At 39.6% G+C, this 26,189-nt stretch overlaps 1 protein-coding gene across 10 annotated transcripts in view; it reads right to left on the bottom strand.

Annotated features, from left to right (window-relative positions):
- LOC121305921 (multiple C2 and transmembrane domain-containing protein 1-like) overlaps positions 1-26,189 on the bottom strand; it is a 167,945-nt gene that overhangs the window by 134,180 nt on the left and 7,576 nt on the right. Inside the window, exon 1 of one of the 10 annotated variants that reach the window (XM_041237650.1) lies at positions 3,665-3,810. The exons of the other annotated variants lie outside the window; for them this stretch is intronic. Coding sequence (XP_041093584.1) covers positions 3,665-3,739 — 75 coding nt within the window. The 5' untranslated portion in view covers positions 3,740-3,810. Of the gene's footprint in view, positions 1-3,664; positions 3,811-26,189 lie in introns of those variants that run through there. 10 annotated transcript variants of the gene reach the window in all.

Raw genomic sequence — 26,189 nt, 5'->3', positions numbered from 1 at the left:
ACTCAGACCGAAAATATCATTAGCAAAGGGGATCGGTTGTACTAACAAGGTCAAACAATAGGTCCATACATGCCAACAGTGTCTATATGTCAGGACAGTCCCGATTTCCAAGCAAATGTCCTGCATCCCGATGCATAGGAAGAAAGTCCCAATATTTACCCATAGAAAAAAAATGATTTATTTTGCACAGTTGAGTTAGTGAAAACCGTCTGCCGGAGACGAGTGTCCCGCTGAACAGTTTCCAAATGTTGGCAAGTATGTAGGTCACGTTTTACTAAATATTTTAAAACTAATAAATAAACAGTTACCATAATGAACATTGTTGTAGTGTGTTGCTTTAAAACATAATAACACAATATATTCATAACAAAGTTTAGTAACATGTTTAGAGCTTGGGACTCGCTAGCTGCAGCTTGGTGTTGTTTACATTATCGTCAGCATATTTTAAGTGATTAAAAGCTGAAATTACTTTTTTTAAAACACACTTTTCTTATAGCAATACGGTATTGGTGAGCAACAACACCGTGTAACAATTTTTTTTTATTTTTTTTGATTCCTGGGTAGTAAGTGTTATTTCCTAATTGCTTATGCCTCAAAAGTATAGAAAATGGCTATTATTCCCCACAAACTTTGCTTTTGTGACCAGGACAGTGATATTTTGAAATTTACCTATTTTCCAGAACATTCCAGATAGATTCAGTGCTGAGTAAACTTGGAGTAACTTCTAGAACTTTCTAGAACTTTCCAGTAATATAAATAGTAGTATAAATACAGGGGCCTTAAGCCCACCAGTTCAGTTTAGTTCCAGCTGCCTAAGTGGATACATATCTTCATTTTTCTGAGATGGCATCAAGAGGCTCCAAGCATCCGGCAGACGCATTTTGCTATGTCTGCAGCCAATTTATCAAGACAAGAGCAAAAAAGTACTCCGTGGAAGTATCTGCTAAGATGTGTGAGGCCTACAAGGCATATTTCGGCATGCCTATCGGGGATCAAGACAAACCCTGGGCACCTAATTTCACCTGCGAGCACTGCAAAAAAACTCTGGAAGGTAAGATGGACAATTGTTGCTTGGAATTTTGTTATAAAATTTGTTAAAATTTTTAAAATTGTAAAAGTTTTTAATTTTAAAATGTTTTACAATTTTCAATGTTATTGAAAAAATATATCATATATGAAAAATGTTGCGAGAATCTCTTACACATTAGTCATAGGTGAAATAAATGTATTTTTGTAGGATGGTACAGAGGGGAAAAGAGAGCCATGAAGTTCGCTATCGCAAAGGTCAAAGCCGGTGTCTTCATCGGACCACAGATAAAGAAGATACTGGAGTGCAATGAATTCCCCAAGAAGCTCACTAGTAAGGAGAAAGTGGCTTGGAACAGCTTTGTTGCAGTGGTTCGGGGCTTCCTGGGCAATCACAAGACCGAAAAATATGTGGAGCTGGTTGAGACTCTGGTGAAGAACTACGGCACAATGGGCTGTAGGATGTCCCTCAAAGTCCATATCCTTGATGCTCATCTTGATAAATTCAAGGAGAACATGGGAGCATACTCGGAGGAGCAAGGCCAGCGCTTCCACCAGGATATACTAGTCTTTGAACGCCGCTACCAAGGACAGTATAACGAGAACATGATGGGAGACTACATTTGGGGGCTGATTCGTGAAAGTGATTTACAGTATAATCGTAAATCTCGAAAAACTACTCACTTCTAAATCTTTTGTAGTCATTTTTGTATTACTTTAGTATAAATGCATGTTAATTTGGATTCTTATGTTGTTTATTTCTGAATTTATGTGAACGAAAAGACACAAATTTGCCCTTTTTCTCATTGGAAATAGGTAAATTTCAAAATATCACTGTCCTGGTCACAAAAGCAAAGTTTGTGGGGAATAATAGCCATTTTCTATACTTTTGAGGCATAAGCAATTAGGAAATAACACTTACTACCCAGGAACAAAAATTGTGTTACATAGTGTAATCAGTTTGTTTGAAAACCAGGCTTTAAGCAAGAAATAACCCACGACAGGGTGTCTGGGAAGACAATTTTTACCGCACCCCCTGGTTGCGTTGTGAGGCACAAGGCCACAGGCCGAGTGCCTTCAACCACCCAGGAAGTGAGGTAAGAATTGTCTTACCCCACACCCTGGAGTGGGTTAATTATGCTTATAAAATGGCTACATATTTTTTTAAATAATTACACAAACTATCTTTTTTGAGGATTAAAATAAGAAATATATTATGTATCCTTCCACTGAGTAAAAATAGTCCCTGAAGACTGTTTGATTGTAACATATATGTTGTACTTTTTTATTTATCATAAACATTATATTGAACATTACCATTTATAGTAAATGAAATGAGATTTGTGTATTGAAAGCAGACTGATTTCCCACATCTGAGGGAGGATTCATGGAACAGCCAAACACTGCACTGCACTGGCACTCGAGAGAAGGGCTTGTTTTCTTTTTTTTTGTAGGAAATTATCCTACTCAGGCCTTGCGGTCTTCAAGAGAAACTGACTAATAATTTATGAGGCGTTTACACACCAATGCCGGTAACCAGCATAATTTCCCGAGATTGTAAACCAGCATTAGATGATATGTGGACTAAACGACTTCTGTGTCAGTTTGTGCAGTGCTGCAGTCCTTCCTGTCCGCGGCAAGAACAATAGAATTCTACTCCGAACCCGACCTTGTTTAAAAGCCCAACAGTTGTGTCAGAAGAGAGCAGGAGAGATTGTAATGTTGTTTTAAATATGTTTCTGAAATCAGACGGCAGTGGTGAGACGTATGTTTTGTCTAGTTTAATCACTGCATACTCACTAGTTTTATAAGGCGATATTTAGTTTAGTAAGTAGATGCCACTGCTGCATTACATGCTGGAGACTTGCGTGATTTCTCAGGTGGCTTTTGAATAAAGTGTTACTGCTACTGCTTACCTTTGTTCTGTTCTCTGACTAAATACAACAATATATTTGCCATTTTTAGTTTAATTCTTATTGACAGTTATGAAAAAAACAGATTGTTGAGTGATTTAAATGCTGTTTCAGTTGCATGTTGACATTTTTACCTACAGAAACACTGTTCAGATAATTGTTACTATTACAGCATAGTAACATTCATAGATCAGGTAAGTAAGTTGGTCTATGATGTCATAACCAAGACAATTATTACCGCACGGTCATGTGATCTTGTTCAGCCAATCACAGCACTTCATTTATCCAAGACATTTTATAATCACTCATAATAGGTGCACAGATGGTGATTTCGTGAGCTCAAGCACCAATGGGGGAAAGTAGGGTCCTGCACAGTGCAAATAAATCACCTGTTCTATCAAATTATAGTGTGGATGCTTCACAAGCAGAACTGTTATTGCAGCATTTAAAAATATAAAAATGTATTTATACAAAGTCTCCCAGCTTTCTTCAAAATATCTGCATTTCCCTCATTTTTCTTTTGCATTTGTAATGCTCTCATTAGTATCTAAACCTACTAGATACAGTGTCTGTCAGTTCTGGCAGATTTTACTGGACTTGCAACTTTAGTGAAGACTGCATGTGTATGTGAGCACATTCATTACTGCAGATATTAATTCATAGTCAGTCAGCATTTTTGTAAATAGTAACACATGTAATGTACAATCAAATAAACATTTTATTACTGTCATCGGTGTCAATTTCAGGTGGATCTTCATGGTCGGCAAGGTGACACAGCTGAGATAATTTTTTCCTGTCATCCCATCTGGTGCTGTCAGTGTCAGTTTCTCAGCACACAGTTCAGTAGTCACTCAGCAAGGTGCAAACAGGTGATTGATAGATCTGTATGAGCGTTTAAAAAAAAAATGTAAATCTAAATTTATAACAGTGTTTATTTTTTAGCAAAATAAAATAAAAGAATACAAGCAAAATAAAAGACTATTTTAGGGACCCCACCTCTTGTTGTTGATTCCAACTTAGGAACTTCACATAAGGACTAGCAAGTTTACATCAGGACTAGCAAGTTTCAAAAGGTACTAGTCCTTTGGACTAGTAGCACACTATTGTTAGTTTCTAACCCTGGTAGGAAATAAAATATTATAGAAATGTTTAAGGTTGTAATGTGTTGCAAAAGGCACTAAAAAAAAAATCCAAACAATAAATCATAAACAGCTGCAATTTTGCATTAATATTTAATTGAGTTACACTTTGTAACTGTTATTGTTGCTTCCTAATACACAAGGGAGGAACTATAATATGCTATATGGGATTGTGTATATATCTATATTATATATATATATATATAATCATATAATACGTGGTATAAGGGGGGATATATATATAATATATATATCCACACACATGTGCACACACACGTGCTGAAATTTGTTGGTACCTCTCCACAAAAAACGAAGAATGCACCATTTTCTCTGAAATAACTTGAAACTGACAAAAGTAACTGGCACCACCAATGTTTATTCCATATTTAATAGAAATCAGACTTTGCTTTTGATTTTTTATTCAACATAATATTGTAAATAATAAAACAAATGAAAATGGCATGGACAAAAATGATGGGACCGCTAACCTAATATTTTGTTGCACAACCTTTAGAGGCAATCACTGCAATCAAACATTTTCTGCAGCTCTCAATGAGACTTCTACATCTGTTAACAGGTAGTTTGGCCCACTCTTCCTGAGCAAACTGCTCCAGCTCTCTCAAGTTTGATGGGTGCCTTCTCCAGACTGCACGTTTCAGCTCTTTCCATAGATGTTCAATAGGATTCAGATCAGGACTCTTAGAAGGTCACTTCAGAATAGTCCAATGTTTTGTTCTTATCCATTCTTGGGTGCTTTTAGCTGTGTGTTTTGGGTCACTATCCTGTTGGAGGACCCATGACCTGCGACTGAGACAGAGCTTTCTGACACTGGGCAGTACGTTTCGTTCCAGAATGCCTTGATAGTCTTGAGATTTCATTGTTGCCTGCACAGATTCAAGGCACCCTGTGCCAGGCGCAGCAAAGCTGCCCCAAAACATAACCGAGCCTCCTCCATGTTTCACTGTAGGTATGGTGTTCTTTTCTCTGAAAGCTTCATTTTTTCATCTGTGAACATAGAGCTGATGTGACTTGCCAAAAAGCTATCGTTTTGACTCATCTGTCCAAAGGACATTCTCCCAGAAGGATTGTGGCTTGTCAATATGCATTTTAGCAAATTCCAGTCTGCCTTTTTTATGTTTTTCTTTCAAGGGTCTTCTTCCATGGAGCCCACTTTCACTCAAAAATCGACAGATGGTGCGATCAGAAACTGACGTACCTTCACCTGGCAGTTCAGCTTGTATCTCTTTGGCTGTTATCCTTGGTTCTTTTTCTACCATTCGCACTATCCTTCTGTTCAATCTGGGGTCGATTTTCCTCTTGCGGCCGCGCCCAGGGAGGTTGCCTACAGTTCCATGGACCTTAAACTTCTTAATAATATTTGCAACTGTTGTCACAGGAACATCAAGCTGCTTGGAGATGGTCTTGTAGCCTTTACCTTTACCATGCTTGTCTGTTATTTTCTTTCTGATCTCCTCAGACAACTCTCTCCTTTGCTTTCTCTGGTCCATGTTCAGTGTGGTGCACACAATGATACCACACAGCACAGTGACTACTTTTCTCCATTTAAATAGGCTGAATGACTGATTACAAGATTGGAGACATGTGTAATACTAATTAAAGAAACTAATTAGTTTGAAATATCACTATAATCCAATTATTTATTATCTTTTCTAAGGGGTACCAACACATGTGTCCAGGCCATTTTAGAATATCTTTGTAGAATAAGCAATAATTCATCTCTTTTCACAGCTTCTTTGCTTTATTATATGACATACCAAAGGCATGCAAGTATACATGATAAAATAGCTTTTAATTTCATCACTTTTCAGGAGGAATGAAGCATTATTTCAATGAGCTGTAAGGGTACCAACAAATTTAAGCATGTCTGTCTATATTATCTATACTATATATATATATATATATATATATATATATATATATATATATATATATATATATATCTACATATATTATATAACAGCGAGCAATGGGGGGGCTGGGGGGTTTTTAAATTTTTTATCGCTTATTATGTAAAAAAAAAAAAAACAAAAACAGACAAATGTTTCCGTCTCCTTTCCAAACCTGACCTCCTTGAACACAACTGCCCCCTAATGGCACCAGCTGGAAAAACAGGGCTGCTGAAACATATTCTGAGTCTGCAGATGACAGCTGCCAGTTTAGAGCGGAGTGATGGGTTTAACAAAGTGCTGAGCTAGAGCACTCTATGCCATCCAGTTTGTATAATGAACAGAACTCACTTGTTTCACAGTATGAAGTTGCTTACTTTTAATATTCCTAATGTATACAAAGCAGGACAATAATGACATTTTCAATGATCGATTATCATGATTATCAGAATCCTGTTTGAACTCCCATAATTGTCACTTTCTGCCCAGTTAGTATTCTCTCTCTCACATGCTTTTTTCTCAGCCTGCTTCTCGCTTGCTGGCTTTTGAAATTAATCCATGCCACTGTTCTCACCCATAATAGAGGGGGGGACTGAATTCAAGATATGAAGACGCACTTAGTAAAATCCCAGTAAAGCGCAGGTTAGCATGGTAAAGAGGATTTAAAAAGTATAACAGAACACCATGGCTGTCTTAATAAAGTGTGGTACCTTCAATATTAAGGCCATCATGCAGTCTTAATTTGCCTCTCAACATGCTGTAAACTACCAGTTTCTCTCTACCAGTTTTTCTCTATTTTTTAAAACAGTTTACATAAAGGAAAACTGAAATAATTAAGATCTAAGTAAAATTATTTGTTTATTTTACTCCCTTAAAATCAGGTACATCAAAAAAATTAATATTCAATACAGTAAAATTGTAATAACCCGCAGAGGCCCTGGTAACCTATAATGCTCTGAGCACTTTCTCCAGTTGTGGAAATTAATTTACACCCCTCTCTCCCTGACATTGTTTTTGAATGTCATATTAAACAATTGTATAATAATAATCAAATCGATTTTACAAATATCCCCTGCCAAAATGAATTTGGATAATAGGGTGTTTACTGTAACCAGAATTTTAGCTGGAAAGCTGAGCGTGAAAGATCCGGCATCAGATAGCATTGTCTCAGGCTTTGCACAGCACTATCAGAATTGTGGGGTGATTAATTGAATAAAAACTGACTGCAAACTGGCTCCAATGCACCATTGCTGCAAACTGTCCAATTCTAAAAGCAGACAACTTGATAGATGAGTCTGGGATGCAGCATTTCCATTGTTTTCCTGTTTCTCATTTCATCTTTATCTTCTCTTCTGCAATTTTCTTAATTAGTTTTGTTTTTGTTTGTTTTTTCACACAAGAGCAAATGTCTTCTTCCAACCCTGTATCTTCCAAACCGCACAGGATGCAGGGCTGTTGGTTATTCCTTGGGTCAACAAAAGCAACACGGGAAAAGCCCAAAAGCATACTTACAATAAGGGTGACATAACTCTATTACAATTAATTAAATGCTCCTTCCTCTTGGTATTTAACTATACATGAATATCCACACTCACATCAATGCGATATCACAGTTAACATCCCCACCAAATGGAATACTTCCCCCTACTCCCCAAGATGGCTGTGCCCAAAGTCACCCCGACTTGCCGGTAAGATTGCAAACCAAAACATGTTTTAAAAATATTCACAAAACATTATGAATGCCAAACTTATTCCTCCATCTAACAACCCACAATAACACTGCAAAGAAAATATGCACCTGTTCAATACAAAGTAGCTGCATTCGACTCAAAGAAAGTTTAACTTTTCCCTGTTTTGTTTTTACAAAGGAGAAAGGCAATAACAAAGTGCAGTTTTGTCTCCTAAGTAAATTATATATTTGTCTTTCCATTTTCACAATCCAAAGAGCCAAGCTTGTCTGCTTTGGTGAGTACAGTGCTTTTAACCCTTATCTCACTGACAGTGGTCAGAATTCATTCAAACTGCAGTGCGCCACACAATATAACACTCTTCCCTCTTTGAACTCAGCTGTAGCCAGTCTATGAGATCTGGGTCACGTCGCCATTGTAACAGGGGCAGACACAAAAAAAACAGACGTGGTGATAGAGCTTTTAATCTCATTTCACTGACCGGGTTCAGAATCCATAACGGCAGTGTGTACTGACTACATTACTGCATTTGGTTTATGCTCTCCGAAACTGGACTCAGTTCTGTCTTGAATCACCAGAGAAATGATAGGATTGTTATGGATTCTTAACCCTTTTTTTATTGATCCCATAATTCATAACGGCTGACTTGAACTATAAGAATGCTGAATGATTAGGCTGGTAAATCTGATGTTACGGCATTGTTTTGTTTTTTGATAGACTGTCCAATGGAACATTTAGAGTGGTACTGGGATGGGCAAGTTTTCTGTTATCAGAAAATTGATTAGCTATGCCCTTGAGAAGGCAACTGAAATGTGTTCAGTCATAATGTCCTGTTGGAATCACCAGGGTTCTTCTATTGCTCTCCTTTTTTTCGTACCTGGTTTGGAGCTGTTTAGAGCAAGTCTAGATAATCCTAGGTGCTGACACTGTGCCCTTTGAGAAGACAGGGCTGACAGAGTTGAAAGGTCACATTGTCACAGGAAGGCTGTTCAGTCTAGTCACGTAGGATTCTCCAGACAAGCTCCAGAGAAGACAGATTTAGTTTAAACAAATGATATCAACTCAATACTGAAGCAACACAGAACCACTTGAAATTATTTTAAACACCATAAAACAGTGCGGTTAATGTAAAAATGGCAATTTAAGCACATTCAATTAAAATGCATTGCAAATGCATGGCTTACAAATGTAATGTGATTAAAAAAAAGAATAAAAAAAAAAAGTAACATGCTCATATCAGGATTGGGTCACGCATGTTTGTGATTGCTTGTGAAAGTACCAGCCCCCCCTCCTAATAGCATATGCCTGCTTTGACACAAGCTGTTGCTCGGTTGAAGGGCTCATTATCCCCACTGTCCCATGTTTATTAGTGAGTTGAGCAGTCACTGCCTACACAGCAGCAGATGATCAGAAATGGTTTTAATGTAATTAGAATGTCTGATTTCTGAAACCGTACCGCTAAACTGAATCCCTCATTACTGTGGGGTCTTTTTGCTCTAGGATAGAGAACACAGGCCCAGTTATTGGGGCAGTTTCAACTGTGCCTCCTGTTGAGATGGAAAAGTGGTTGCAGCCAAAACAGGACAATGTTACTTGGTTTCATTAGCATCAGATGCCAGCTTGAAAACACACTGCTAATCCAATCAAGCTACCGCCCATATGAGCCTGGTTTATCAAGCTGTTTATACCAACAATGTAGTCTCCACCATTTAAAAAAATGTTACAAAACTAGCATCAAACACCTTTCTGATACTTTGTCCTGAAATGTAACTCCTGAGTTCTGCTGTTTCTGTCACAACAGCAAAGGCATCTGATCTGACAGACTCTCATAGCAGGGATCACTGAGTCAGCGTCACATATCCCTCCAGAACAATTAAAAAAACTTGCAAACTCCATGGGACAACTGGGGTGCATCTGGATTGTTCTAGAGGGATACATGAACACTGCTCAGTTATAACTGCCTCACAGAAACTGGGATGTAAAATATTCTTCAGAAAGGTCCATAGAGGCCCATAACACTACAGTGCACAATATGTGCCAAGTATGTAATCGTGCAACACGTAATCTACGAAGTGAGAGGAATAGAGTGTTACCGTGTCACAAAGACGGCTGCAGTGGGTGACGTCAGACCAGAAACCAGGAACCAGGAAATAAACAACAGAGAGGTGGGGTTTGGTGAAGCTGAGCGATTGTTCTCGCTCAGTATTTAATAACGAAACAGACAGAAAATAAAAGGTTGAAAGACAAACAAGACACTGGACACGGCACTCGTAGCCAAAACAAAAAGACAAACAAAATAGACTACACAGACAAAACATGGTGAGCTTGTATTTTAACTATTATACTAACTGTTACCTCCATCTCCAACCCCATTCTCCACTCACAGAACACACAACCCCGAGTGAGTGAAAACATGCAACTTTTATGCAGCTGTACCGAGACTCGATTGCTAATCAATCATTCAATTGGAGTCGCGGTACAACTGCACGTGAATTAATAAAGTGCAATTCCCCGTGTTCACATATTATTACATTTTACCTGCACGTGAAGAGATGTGCAATCCTCATGCCTAAATACAAATATACATTTTAAACAACTCGTGTTCCACAGACCCATTTATATCCCGTGTACCAATGACTATACACCAACATTAACACACAACACGCAACATACAACACTGAAATACACACAGGGGTGGGGCAACATACAGTTATCAGGTTTTCTAATATTTCCGCTGTTTTGTTTAGAAACTCAGAAGGCTGGCTCCAAGGGGGGTACAGCAAACATAATGAAACTCGAGCAGGAAATGCTGCTGAACCCCAGTTGCACTGAAGAACACAGCGAAGGTAACCCTAATTTACCAGCTTTAATGACCTGAAATGCTCATTAAGCAAAACTTGAATTAAACACTTTAATAAAGAAAGTGCAAGCTGGGTAGGATGACTGTGAGATTTTAGTTCCATCAGCTCACATTTAATAATGTCCTACTTCTGTCAAAAAACACACATAGCACTGTTTATCACAGTCAGATCCTGCTAATGCTGGGTAAGAAATTAATGTTATTTGTTTCGCATTTTGAAATTGAACCTCACTCTAGGTGAGCAGGATTGATTTGCTGGCAATAACTAATTTATGGACCTTGTGCCGTGTAAATTCATTTTACTCATGTGTAAAGAAGGTATTATAATCCTAGAGTCCACAATGGCTCACTAGCTAAAGCACGGCATGCGAGTCACGCAGGCGTGGGTCCAATCCTGCTTGTGACAAGCTGCCAATCCTGGCTGGCAGTGCTGCATTGTCCCAGTGAAGGTGGAAAATCAGATGGGGTGATTTAGCCTTGTCGCACCTGTCACAGGGGAGTGGCTTAACCACTATGCCAACGACCAGGCTCATTTGCAAGTGTGGCTACTGAGCTTTTAATCTCATTGTACCTATAAAGGTCAGAATTTGTAACGGTGCACTGGTGTTATCACAGACCTTCTGGGTCAGGTAGGTATCAGCAGTTCAATGGGAAATGCCCCCTCTCTATTTCCCTGCACCTGCAGTGTAGTTCTCTGTTCACAAACTTCTTAGCAGACACACACTTGACAGTATTGTGCTTCGCGACACTGAGGAAGGCAATACATATCCAATTGGCTAGCACAGCACTTATTACATTTCTCCAATACTCATCACCCCCAGCTTTTGTTTATATTTTTCATGTATTCTCATGAAGTATTTTAGGCTTATAACTATTTTACTTCTTTTAATGATGTAAGAACAATTTCACTCCTCTCCCCTTCATTACACAGAAGTTTTGATGCATATCTTAAGCTTTGCAGAGCAGACGGAGCTCACTGCATTGGCCTAAGCATGCATCAAGCTTACCCCCGGGGGACCAATCCCTTTGGGAAGCAGTATTTTTTTTTTTAAACTGTAATTGTCTGGACATAACACACAGCGTGTATAATATGCATGACTGAGCTGCCTTGGGTTATATATTCCTTCTATACGGTACACCTCTTGTATAGTAACAAGAGGTATAACAAAAACACCATCATGTAAAGAATGCTATTAACAGAGTATACGACATACCTTGTTTGTAACAAACAACCCGTATAGCCTAGAACACGCAGAGCTTCGCATACATAGTGTAAAAAGGTGCTTATTATATTCAGATCATTAAGGTAAATCACAATATATATTAAAAAAAAACCTATGCATGATTAATGATATAAACACAATAAGATCTGGGATCTAGAAACATGACACATGCTCATCATCAGTTTAGGTTCACACAGAGAGTTCTGGCACAGTATGGGTTACACAAGATCCTTCAGTCAATGTTGGCACCTTTACTGTGCACACAAGAGGATAACGCAACTGTAAGTGCAGCCATGCTTTGTAATTAAACGTCACGCACTACAGACAAAGCTGCATCCTCCTGATTATCCTGAGGCACCAATGCCACGTTAGTTCCCACTCTACTGCACCTCTCTCCCCTTGGGGACTACTATAGTTCAACACTTTGTGTACAGAAAATGCCTATAGCCCTGCCTGCTGCATTACACAGCAGAACAACAAGCATGCAAGTGTAATACAATATCAGCTATGTGTTGCTTTGTATTTAATCCAGCTTGAGCTATCACAGCACACATTTGCTACGCAAGCCTACAATCAGAAACGTATGGAGCTCACTGCAGATTAGAGACTGTATGTGGGAGGCTGGAGATTTAGAGAATTACTGTACATCCCTCACTGACTCCCCTGGGACTATTTTATCAAAAGATAATAAATCCCTCTTTATGTTTAGGCTCCTCCTACTTTACTTTGCGATGAAGTGGGAAGTGTGATACACAATGGCCTGATAATCCACCCAGGTTTCTGTAATGTGCTTTTGACAGACTATTCACATGCACTGAAGCTCAATGCTTTCCTACTGAGCCCCTCTCCATTGCACTCGAGTTCCAGTCAGGGGTTCAGTCAGAAAATGAATCAGCTTTAGTGCCTTCTGTAATGGCTTTGGGGGGGGGGGGGGGGGGGGGTGCTGTGCGCTACACCTCAATCCTCTGCAAAGCAAACAACAGCTACAATATTTGGCCACAAATAGGTCTCCCTGTTTTCCTATATTTTAGATGCATATGAATAAATTGAATGTGATTTTTGCTTTTTTTAAATTGGTATTTCTTTAAAAATAATTAGTTTAACAATGGCAGCAATTCAGAATGCTATTCTATGATTCTTTTTGAGAGGAAGCAAATAATAGGTTCTCTCAAGATTCGTTATCATCTAAAAAAACTAAATAAAATAAACACTCTCATTTATTTCTCCTTTTACAAGAGATCTAGACTGGTTTGGTCTTCTTAGAAGTCCCAGGTAAGAACAAAGAGAACCATTCAGAGGGTTCTGTCATTGTCATAATGATGCACTTCAGGTAGAAATCTAACATTGTGAGTGGCTGCTATTTACTATTCTCTTTTTATTTTAATTACACCCGAAGCATGCCATTTGAAATATGATTAGTGGTGGCAGCTCCTTTGACCCTTTCCTGAGCTGGTAGGAGGAGGGAAAGCTTCTCTTCGCCATAGTGGCTTCTAAGGGTCATACAGGTTATGGACCTTCCAAGATCTATTACCCAATTTCATTCTTAAGCCATCACTAGGCAGGCACCACCAAGTTCTACTGTAATTATACTGTGGAAGCTGGACAGTGAATAACAGCAGCAGTTAATGGTAGTAATAAATACCTAGAAAATAAATACAATAAATAAATGCACAACAGCTAGGGGTTGAGTCATTCATTGCCCAGTTGAAAGTCATGTATTTCCTTTTTTATTTTACAATGCATTACAATGTATTTCCCTGATTACATTTCTTTTGCCATTAGAATAAAGACAGACAAATGTAAAGCCTCAAATGCAGAATGCAGTTACAGAATATGCCAAAGAAATCTCCTACAGTCTGTCATGTTTTGTTGGATACACCATGCAGATAAAATGTTTTGTGTCCTATTGAGGATTCTTCAAGTCTCCGGGGGTCCACTCATTGAACTCTGAGATCGTCAGTATAACTCGCCTCTATTCAGAGAATATTGTGAATCGTTGACAGTACCGGCGGAATTGGCTCAGGTTTCCCTAGAAGATGCCTAGAAAATCAATAATTAATTTCAATATGAGCAGCACAGCCTGCATTCTCACGACATCAAGCCATCATTGAATATTCATACAAAATGTATCTAGGGCGTGATGCAGCTCCATGTTGCCAGCACGACGGGGTCTTGTTGCTGCTACTCTCACCTCCACCTGCCCCAGCTGCGAGTTTCTTCTATTTCCAAATGAATGAAGTCATGTGCCTATGTATACAGGGGCTCACATTCCTCTCACTGCTGGTACCGAGGCACCTGTGAACACAGTAATGTGCCTTTTAAAGATTCGATTTGTAATGCATTTGAAGAGGTAAAAACTGTAATGCACAGCTGTATGTAAAGATTACATTTTACAGTTGAAATACAGAATCAACTGGGCTAAGAAGAAGAAACTCCACAGATTTAAATAGAGGTGTGTTTTAGTTGACCCTTGAGTTGTAATCTCGACAGAATTGTATTTGTTTTGAGATCCTTGGTGCAATTACAACGGTTGCCCATATGATGGCATTATGTGCAATGCGTAAACCTATCAGATAAAAACATCAAAAGTATCCTTCTAACTGAGTGGCAGAAACCAGAGAATATGCAGCGTACGGCTTCATCATTCTTCAGGATCCAGGATTCTTCAGGATTTAATTTTGCTTGAAATGCTTTTCATGGAAGTACGTTAATTGCCTGAGGATCCCTCAGGGAGGTAAATGAGAAAAGGTCCTCTGCAAGTGAATGTACAATACATATAAAGCAATAAGTACTAACGTCTGAATGGTTGACACTGCTTACAATGTAAACACAATCATTTCCTTCAACAGACGAGTCCCTAGCCTGTACAGCAATAGAATACCATGGTGACTTACTGTAGGCATTATTTCCATCTGTCTGCAGTGGAGCATTGGGGAAATCCAGCACAGCCAGAGCTTGACGCATCTATAATTTTTGTAATTGTGTACTGTTACTTTATTTTTCAATTATATGGAAAAATCAGCTAACTACATTAGTATTATCTTATCATTATTTATTATTAATTGGCCATTTAGTAAATGCTTTTATCCAAAGCAACTTACAGAGACTAGGGGGTTAACTATGCACCAATAACTGCTGTTGCAGAGTCACTTCCAATAGGACCTTGTTTGTTTTATGTCTCATCTGAAGGATGGAGCACAAAGAGGTTAACTGACTTGCTCAGGGTCACACACAGTGCAATGGCTGGGATTGAACCAGGAACCACCCAGTAACAAGACCCTTTCTTTAACCATTGGACCACCAAGATGTTGGACTGTACTATCTACTACTGTTTTATTGTCATTATTTGATATGTTCAGTATTTTGTTTAGTTATCAGCAGGGTATGAAATCTTATTAATTTTGAGTTTCAGCTGTCAGAGACAGTTGTATAGCTGCAGTTAACTGTGGAAGAGTGGAAGCCTGCAAGAGACAGCAGGAACCAGGGAAGGGAACCAGGCTGCTTAAGAAAAGCACCCAGAGAAAGTTTGGTTGTTTTGTTTTATTCCAACTCAAAGTCTCGCCTCTGTTCACTGGAATGCTCCTTCAACAGGAATCCTACACTGGAACTCTCCTCCAGAACAAGAATCCTATACTGGAACTCTCCTCCAACACAGGAATCCTACACTGGAACTCTTCTACAGAACAGGAATCCTACATTGGAACTCTCCTACAGAACAGGAATCCTACACTGGAACTCTCCTCCAGAACAGGAATCCTACACTGGAACTCTCCTCCAGAACAGGAATCCTACACTGGAACTCTCCTCCAGAACAAGAATGCTATATTGGAACTCTCCTCCAACACAGGAATCCTACACTGGAACTCTCCTACAGAACAGGAATCCTACACTGGAACTCTCCTACAGAACAAGAATCCTACATTGGAACTCTCCTACAGAACAGGAATCCTACACTGGAACTCTCCACCAGAACAGGAATCCTACACTGGAACAATCCTACAGAACAGGAATCCTACACTGGAACTCTCCTCCAGAACAGGAATCTTACACTGGAACAATCCTACAGAACAGGAATCCTACACTGGAACTCTCCTACAGAACAGGAATCCTACACTGGAACTCTCCTCCAGTACAGGAATCCTACACTGGAACTCTCCTCCAGAACAGGAATCCTACACTGGAACTCTCCTCCAGAACAGGAATCCTACACTGGAACTCTCCTCCAGAACATGAATCCTACAATGCCACTGTAACAATACAACGGGGTTGCAGCCTCTGTGCATTGACCTCATATACCTGAGATTTAAAATGTAAATTACAGTATGCTGCCTTCTGCTTTCAGTTTAATTATCTTTTTGTTCTCTGCGTGTTCCACGGTTTCATACATTTGTTTTCCCCATTTCATTTAGCTTTCACAATCCCTGGTGCTGTTGCATAAACTTGCTTCCCTGGAGCTTTCATTTGCTTTTACAATTAACAGCTTTCCTTCGAAGGCACATTCATTAAAACTATTTTTAATAATTCAATCAGATTGTGTACATCTTTTAGCCACACTGGGGGGTTTAGAAAAAGTCCAGAATCAGTATTAATATAAAAACACACATTATCCTTCATTACAAAATTCAGATCTCTTTTTTCAGTGCCTTTTCTGATGCCTCGTTGCTTTTATTTGTCTCTCCTAATGTAAAAAGTGTAATATAAAACTGTGAAACACAATGGTTGTAAAACAGTACGAAACCTATATTACATGTGGTTTCTTTTAAAACCAGCTGCCTCTCTCTCACTGGCTTTGTGGGGTCCAGTATTGATCTCTTTGTGAGATGCTGCAGAGAATGAGGTTTGTTATAGGTGTGTTTAACAAACAGGTAACTGCAATGGCTCACCCGAGGCAGGGTTACCATATGACTCCATGTACACTAGAACATAAGAACATAAGAAAGTTCACAAACGAGAGGACGCCATTTGGCCCATCTTGCTCGTTTGGTTGTTAGTAGCTTATTGATCCCAGAATCTCATCAAGCAGCTTCTTGAAGGATCCCAGGGTGTCAGCTTCAACAACATTACTGGGGAGTTGATTCCAGACCCTCACGATTCTCTGTGTAAGAAAGTGCCTCCTATTTTCTGTTCTGAATGCCCCTTTGTCTAATCTCCATTTGTGACCCCTGGTCCTTGTTTCTTTTTTCAGGTCGAAAAAGTCCCTTGGGTCGACATTGTCAATACCTTTTAGAATTTTGAATGCTTGAATTAGGTCGCCACGTAGTCTTCTTTGTTCAAGACTGAACAGATTCAATTCTTTCAGCCTGTCTGCATATGACATGCCTTTTAAGCCCGGAATAATTCTGGTCGCTCTTCTTTGCACTTTTTCTAGAGCAGCAATATCTTTTTTATAGCGCGGTGACCAGAACTGAACACAATATTCAAGATGAGGTCTTACTAGTGCACTGTACAGTTTTAACATTACTTCCCTTGATTTAAATTCAACACTTTTCACAATGTATCCGAGCATCTTGTTAGCCTTTTTTATAGCTTCCCCACATTGTAGATGAAGACATTTCTGAGTCAACAAAAACTCCTAGGTCTTTTTCATAGATTCCTTCTCCAATTTCAGTATCTCCCATATGATATTTATAATGTACATTTTTATTTCCTGCGTGCAGTATCTTACACTTTTCTCTATTAAATGTCATTTGCCATGTGTCTGCCCAGTTCTGAATCTTGTCTAGATCATTTTGAATGACCTTTGCTGATGCAACAGTGTTTGCCAATCCTCCTATTTTTGTGTTGTCTGCAAATTTAACAAGTTTGCTTACTATATCAGAATCTAAATCATTAATGTAGATTAGGAATAGCAGAGGACCTAATACTGATCCCTGTGGTACTCCACTGGTTACCACACTTCATTCTGAGGTTTTTCCTCTAATCAGTACTTTCTGTTTTCTACATGTTAACCACTCCCTAATCCATGTACATGTGTTTCCTTGAATCCCTACTGCGTTCAGTTTGAGAATTAATCTTTTGTGCGGGACTTTGTCAAAAGCTTTCTGGAAATCTAAATAAACCATGTCATATGCTTTGCAATTATCCATTATTGATGTTGCATCCTCAAAAAAATCAAGCAAGTTAGTTAGACACGATCTCCCTTTCCTAAAACCATGTTGACTGTCTCCCAGGACCCTGTTACCATATAGGTAATTTTCCATTTTGGATCTTATTATAGTTTCCATAAGTTTGCATATAATAGAAGTCAGGCTTACTGGTCTGTAGTTACCTGGTTCAGTTTTGTTTCCCTTTTTGTGGATCGGTATTACGTTTGCAATTTTCCAGTCTGACGGTACCACCCCTGTGTCAAGAGACTGCTGCATGATCTTGGCTAGCGATTTGTAAATAACTTCTTTCATTTCTTTGAGTACTATTGGGAGGATCTCATCCGGCTCAGGGGATTTGTTTATTTTAAGAGCTCCTAGTCCCTTTAACACTTCTGCCTCGGTTATGCTAAAGTTATTTAAAACTGAATGACATGTGGGGCATGTTGTCCGTATCTTCCTTTGTAAAAACTTGTGAAAAGTAATCATTTAATATATTTGCTATTTTTTTTCTTCATCTACGATTTTGCCATTTGTATCTCTTAGACATTTAACCTCCTCTTTGAATGTTCTCTTGCTGTTGTAATATTGGAAAAACATTTCGGAATTGGTTTTAGCCCCCTTAGCAATGTTCATTTCTATTTCTCTCTTGGCCTTTCTAACTTCCTTTTTGACTTGCGTTTGCAGTTCCGTGTACTCTTTCTGTGTACTTTCTTTTTGGTCCTTTTTTAACGCTCTGTAAAGTGCCTTTTTTCGCTGAATATTTTTTTAAATTGATCTATTAAACCATTTTTGCAATTTAGTTTTACATTGAGATTTGTCTACTTTAGGGATGTAATTGTTTTGCGCCTCTAGTACTACAATTTTGAAGAACAGCCATCCTTTTTCCGTGGATGTTTTCTCTATTTTACTCCAATCTACTTCTGTAAGTCTCTGTTTCATACCTTCATAGTTTGCTTTTCTAAAATTGCAAACCTTAGCTTTAGTCATTACTTTTGGGGTTTTAAAAACAATTCAAATGAGACCATGTTGTGGTCTGAGTTTGCTAGTGGTTCTCTGACCTCTGTTTTAGTTATTCTGTCTTCGTTATTTGAAAACACTAAATCAAGGCATGCCTCCCCTCTAGTCGGTGCCTTAACAAATTGTGTTAGGAAGCAGTCATTTGTCATTTCCACCATTTCAATTTCATCCGTCGTGCTACCCATCGGGTTTTCCCATTTTATATGGGGGAAGTTGAAATTAGTATGGCGTCTCCTTTGCTACACACATTTCTAATGTTATTGTAAAACAGATTATTTTGCTCACTGTCTGAATCTGGCGGTCTATAGCATGCTCCTATTATTATGCTTTGAATTTTTGTCCATTACTCTGACCTATATTGATTCGGCTTTGTTTTCTTTGTCCAGGTTTAACACCTGGGCTTCAAGACTGTTTCTTATGTATAGCACTACCCCTCCTCCTCTTCTGTCCTGCCTGTCTTTCCTATACAGTGTATACCCACAAATATTATATTCGTCCCCATCACTCTCAGACAACCACGTTTCTGTAACACCTATCCCATCATAGTTACTTGTTAGTGCAGTAGCTTCAAATTCTAAAATTTTGTTTCTGATACTTCTAGCGTTTAGATAAATACATTTAATGGTTGTCTTACCTGAGTTGTTGTTCTTGTTTCGATGCGGTCTCCCTTCTGTTTTTTTGTTGATTTCTCCCCCCTTCCTTTCTAGTTTAAATGCTTCTGAACCTGTTTGAGGATCTTTTCTCCAAGTAGACTGATTCCCTTGTTATTTAAGTGCAGTCAGTCCCGTCTATACAGATGGTCCTCGTTGTAGAATGTGGTCCAATGATCAAGATAAGTGAAGCCTTCCCGTATGCACCACGTCTTCAGCCATGCATTTAGATTAATTATTTCCAGCTGTTCATATGGTCCTTTGCAAGGTGCCGGTAGTATATCAGAAAATACCACAGTTTTGGTTTTCTCTTTTAATTTCCTTCCTAGCTCTCTGAATTTGTTTTGCAGGGATTTTGGTCTGTCTCTTCCAATGTTGTTTGTACCGATGTGGACGACTACTACCGGGTCGTCTCCTGTTCGTTCTAGGAGCCTGTCCACTAGTAGAGTTTGGGGCAGTTTGGGCATTTCATCTCACACCCAATGCATTCTGGTAAGTGTAGTCCTGCTGTGAAAGGTAGCCGAGACAAAATGCTGAACATTTTTTAATATCAAATTATGACAACAAAACAGTAGTAGACTGTACATGCCAGAATGCATTGCGATGTGAGTTTAAAAGCAACTTTAATTTCTTATCTGTACTGTGAACCATCCCACTGTCCTAGTGTACAGCTATGGACAAAAGCTTTACATCACCCTATAGAATGAACTCATTTTGCTTCATGAAGTCGAATGAAACCTGCTGATTAATGACACATGAGACTGGCACTATGTCATTGTCTCTACGCACCAGCATCCTGAAAAGAAAACATTGAGGATATGCAGACTGTACGAGAGCAGTAATTAAAATATGCACCGTACTAACATGGTTCTGCTAACTCAAGTCATTGTTACAGGGTTATTATTATAGTAACATTGTGAAAAGAAAACTACCCAGCACAATGTAATCTAGGCTTCACTTTGTCTTTATTGCGGGTCTCTTGGCATTCTCCATTGTTGCCTTACAAGTACTATAATATGAAAAGCTGCCGCCTTATTACTAAAACCCTGTAATATTAAACAGCAGGCTGCTCCCTGTAGAAAGAAACGATGCAAACACTGTCATCTTGACTTCACTTACTTTGCAATACCACTCTCGGTTTTCCTCTGGTTCTGTTTTGCAAATACTGTAATATCGAAAACTTCCTTCCTATTAGCTTCAAATTTTATTTTCCTAATTTGTTTACTGCTCACTAAAAAATTGGTTCTTGCTTGCAATTACTCAATTATTTTTTATTTTTGTCTATTAAGGTGCTTTGCATCTTAATTCAGGAGATGCTCTTCAGGTCAAGTTGCCTGACGCCCCCATATATATATATATATATATATATATATATATATATATATATATATATATATATATATATATATATATAGATATATAGATAGATAGATAGATAGATAGATAGATAGATAGATAGATAGATAGATAGATAGATAGATAGATAGATAGATAGATAGATAGAGAGATAGATAGAGAGATAGACAGACAGATATACACACTGCTGTGCAAAAGTGCAAAAGTGCAAAAATCCGGCGGGTTGGTGAGTGCCCCTTCCACTTTAGCCGAATATGTTACTCAAGCTTTCACAGCATGGTTGAACCTGCCAGAGTCAGGGGACCCTGCTGTACTTCATCTTGAGACCCCATTGTCACCTTCCTACAACTTTGAGGCAGTGGAACTTGGACTTTAGGAGGGTGCAGTGGTGGCTAGTCCATCACATTTACCCACTTGTTCTCAATGGGGGGGGGGGGGGGGGGGGGGGGGGGAATATATATAAAGGTCATTGAAAATCATTTAAATTGATGTAAGGCATGACAGGGTCAGATAAACAATGCACAACTGAGACGCTGAAATGTCTAAGACTTTTGCACAGCAGTGTGTATACATATATATACAAACACCCCTCGTTATATCACCCCTCGCTATACTGCGGATTCAGATATATCATGGTCCTGGAATTTTTACTCTCTTAGCTGCAATATACATAGGCACTCAGAATTACTGTCCGTTTTATTTCGTACTGCACATCACAAACAACAATATACAAAACAATTAAAAACAAACCATTAATATTTTACTGTTATTACATACACACATGTTGCACAATAACACAAAGCAAATTAAATATCTACTTGCAGAAGCGGTTTTTATTTTACCCAACAAGCAATGCACTAGCAAAAGCCACAAGGCAGAGACATTAATTCCCTAGCAACAAGCCTCCAATGTTGTTGTTGCGAATGGATTATTTCAATGCAGCGGGTTTGTGCATTTGAGAAAGGAGAGGAAGACTCATGAAATAAAACGGTGTGCTGCTTTTTATACGAAAAATGAGAAAAAGCAGGTCGTGTAGAGGATTTATATTGGACCCTGACACCCCCGATAAAACGAGGGTGGTTGTACGGTATTTTTTAGCCTACTTGTTTTTCTATGGGTCGCTATATCGGGGCCTTCGATATATAGCGGATTTATATTGGACCCTGACACACGCGCTATATTTCAAGTTGGTGGTATGTTTATTGTGAGCCAGCTCCCAAGGTCACCACCAGGAGGCATTCATGGCAGACTAGGGGTGAGCCAACAGGTGTTGCCAATAAAGATCAGAGGGACAAGTGGGCAGCGTACGTACCTGCCATGACATCAAAGAGTTAATGGGCAAACAGGCTGCAGGTGTGCTTAGGTAGGCAATTATTGTTTGAAGATGGTATAATATCATTAATGAGGGGCTGGTAAAAGAGAGCCTGTACAGCTAGTCAGGCGTTTCTTTTCGACCTAAAAGCAGTCTGGGTTCATCTATGCCATGAAATAGGAGCCTCAGAGTTACAAATACCTGTCGTGAAAAGCTGTCCTTCGTTGTGTCTGCAAATCCCTGTTTGCTACAGGGGCTGTGGGGAGCTGCCTATTCGGGTTCCGGACTAATCAGCGGATACCTTCCTACAGGGCTGGAGTCTGGACCACGGGACTTATAAACAAACACCTACCATGGGTTCGGAGACCGAGTGCACCGGTTTAATAGAACAACAACAGAACGGAAACGGAGACTCCTGCACGGACGTTTAGGACAGTTATTGGCCAGGCACTGCAGGGCGAAAGCACTCTTCCACCAGCTGGCCCTGGTTTATTGTCCAGTTGGTTTACATTGTCTTTTTTTTCTTTCTTCTTTTTGAATCCTGTTTGAATTGTTTATTGTCAGTTTGAATATGTCTGAGTAACGGGATTGTCTTTTCTGTTTAAAAAGTAAACCTCAATAAACCCTCGGTTTTGACCTGTCAGCCAGCACCATCTAGTGATCAGCTACTTTGGAGCAACTTTCCCTTTGTTTTGCTGAAAATACACTGCTGTGCTACTCACTAATATAAGAAGGCTGATCAAGCCTACAGTTGTCTAAAGCAGGCAACTATAACTGAAGAGCAGCACCTGAACTCATGGCACAACACTGGAGTGTGCAATAAGCAATAAAACATCTTAAAAAGGTAAAGGAACAGTAATAAATAAACTAAAATGTAATTTGAAGTGCGAGTACCTACTGTTCAAACACAACATGCATGCCTGTAAACGTAAACTCTGTGTTTGAACATTTCAGCCATGAACAGTGATGACTGTACTGTCCTGTACTGTACTTTGCTGGCTACTATTGTTAGAAGCTGGGTTACATACATGAAAAATTAATAATCATCGCCCATCCCCAAAAGAAGCAATCTGTCTCAGGACGTACACCTCAATAGATCATTAAATTGACTAGATGGGTGTACAGTACTAACTGGCGTTACACATGAACAGAAGCCCAAACCTACAGCATACACCACAGCACTTTCAACTTAACTGGTTACAACATGTAAGAAAGTGGAATGCTGTATGAACAGCTCGTAGTGTTACATTTTTAGCATACTTTCTCAATCAAGAAATCCAGCACACCTGGTGCTGCCAACAAGTATAAACCTGCACACAAGCATCTGCTACAAACAGCACACACTGTGCCATTTGAAATAAAAAGGGCCCTGAAAGCCTGCTGAAACTTGTAGTTTGTCTTGCAGTACACTGTTTTATTTTAAATAGTAAAGTGTGCACTGTTGGTGATACCTAAAAGACATGGGAGGCCAGATTGCACATGACGTGTATACCACCCTGCTGCTGGACCAGCCGCAACTCAGGCAGCCATTGAAATAGTAATGCTGTTGAGTGCTTTTATTCAACAAACATAAAGCAAAACAAATGATTTTTAACAAATGATAACAGGTTTTAACATGTGGTGCTTTTAGCATCAACCCACTACAGTCCTTCCTAGGACCCGGCCTCTACAAGCCTGCACATACAGGCCAGGTGCAGCCTTTTATACACACCTGCATAAGTTAAACCAAATCAAATAGTTCATCAATTGATCAGACCACTAACCAAGGCCTGTATGTTTCTCTATTCCACCCCATTCCTTTCTACAGCATGGACTCAGGGTTTAATTCATGATACAAACGTAACCCATTCCAGTGTTCAGTTAATCTACAGCATGGACTCAGGGTTTAATTCATGATACAAACTTAACCCATTCCTGTGTTCAGTTAATCTACAGCTATGGCCAAATGTTTTGCATCCCCTAGAATTTTAGGTTTGAGACATAATAATAATACAAAAATCAACATAATTTTGTTATATTTATGTTTATTTAACATCCTGCAATCAAAGCAACTACAAAATGATATCCTAAAAGTCAACCTAAACCCATAATAGTGGTACAGTATTTCAAGTTATAGTTTACATTTTTTACATTTTTGTCAGTTTTTCATTAAGTACAAAGCAGCATTTAATTCAATATATTTACGTAATATTATTCAGTAAGTTTCATTTGACTTTGGCTATAGCTGTACACATTTAACAACACAATTAATATTATTGAACATTCATATAAATAAAGTAAAACACATTTAAATAAGAGTATAAAGACAATACTGTTATTGTTGTAATTGGTGGAAAAATTATGCTATAAATGAATTACATAAATCACAAAAATAAACCCTATTTTACAAGTGATATGTTTTCAAGCGTCAAATGGCCGAGCTGGATGAAGTCTGACCTGACTGGAGGGGAACTGGAAGACCACGTGTGAATCTGTACTGGATATAAGTAGGGTACTCCTCATGTCAGGAGTCAAGAAAAGTAGGTGCCACGCTGCGTTTTTAAGTTGTGGGTAGCAGGTATGTCACTAGAACAAGCTTCTACTCTTTGTATTATTCACAGTGCACAACGTGAAGTCTTGGGTTATACATCAGTGGGAATAAGGGAAGACTTTGTGTGAAAACTGCTTTAAGAACGTCCAGTTTGATGAATTAACCTGGGGCAGAGCGGCAGAGCGGCAGAGCGACAGTGCGGCAGAGCGGCAGAGCGGCAGTGCGGCAGTGCGGCAGAGCGGCAGTGCGGCAGAGCGGCAGTGCGGCAGTGCGGCAGAGCGGCAGTGTGGCAGTGCGGCAGAGCGGCAGACTGTTGCACCTGTGTCTGTGTTGGTGTTGGTGTGGGGAATAATAGACTGGCAGGGAGGGGGTTAAATTAATCCCTATAAAAACGTGTAGGAATGTGGCTGGAGCCGTTAATTGAATACATGATTAAATAATTAATTAAAGCTCCAGCCACAGCTGTATTAAGAGGGTGATCATGGCTGTTGGGAATAATGATTGAGAGTTGATGTTGTTGAGAGGTAGAGGTTTTGTCTTGTCCTGTCTATTTGTTTACATTTCCGTGAGTGTTTTGTAGACCTTTTGTTTACGGCTGTTATTTTGTTAATGCGTTTTGTTAGTGTTTGTTTCTGTGTTTTATTTTGTATTAAACATGCACTTTAGTGCTTCACTGCAACTGGTCCTAACAGCCTGGCCAGTGATGCTCTCTTGACACAAGTGGTGTCACAGTGGGACAGGACCCCTGAGAACGGTAGTGCAAGTTTGAAAAAAAAAAAGAGAAAGAAAAGAAAATTAAGAAAAGGGGGAAGAATGGCCAGTCCCTGAGGCAAGCGAGGGAGGTGCTGCCCACCTGAATGCCAGAGGAGGAGGGCAGCGGGGACACCTATATCAGTGCTTTTGAGGCCTCAGGATGGTGCCTTATATGGCGGGAGTGGTGGCACTACTCAACTGCCCCCTTCCAGAGGAGGAAGAGGAGGAGGAATATCTACCGGTCATTTCCGAAGGGGAGCAAAGCAGCCAGTATCAGCTCCAGAGCCACAGTTACCAATACTGGAATACCCCACACCCTTGCCAGCTACACTGCAGGAAGGCAGCTGGGATGCCTACCTCAGCGCTCTCGAGGTCTCCAGTTGGTGCCTTGCCTGCGGGGAGTGGGGGCACTTCTCAGTCAACTGCCCCCTCCAGGAGGAGGTGAAGGAGAAACAGCTGCCAGAGTGCCTTGTGCTGATGTCAGCATTACCCCTGCCAGCACCACCACTGCCAGAGTGCACAGCGCCACCGCCACTGTTGGAGGGCCCCGTGCTGCTATCAGCATTGCTGCTCTCAGCACCACTACTGCCAGAGTGCCCAGCCCTGCTCTCCAGAGAAACCCCTCTGTCTCCAGCGCCACAGAGAGAAACCCCTCTGTCTCCAGCTCCGCAGGGAGAAACCCCTCTGTCTCCAGCTCCGCAGGGAGAAACCCCTCTGTCTCCAGCGCCA

Source organism: Polyodon spathula, chromosome 2 (assembly GCF_017654505.1).
Source record: "Polyodon spathula isolate WHYD16114869_AA chromosome 2, ASM1765450v1, whole genome shotgun sequence".
Classification (NCBI taxonomy): Eukaryota; Metazoa; Chordata; class Actinopteri; order Acipenseriformes; family Polyodontidae; genus Polyodon; species Polyodon spathula.
The sequence above is the reverse complement of the archived record's forward strand: the minus strand, read 5'-3'. Positions and strand labels throughout refer to the sequence as shown.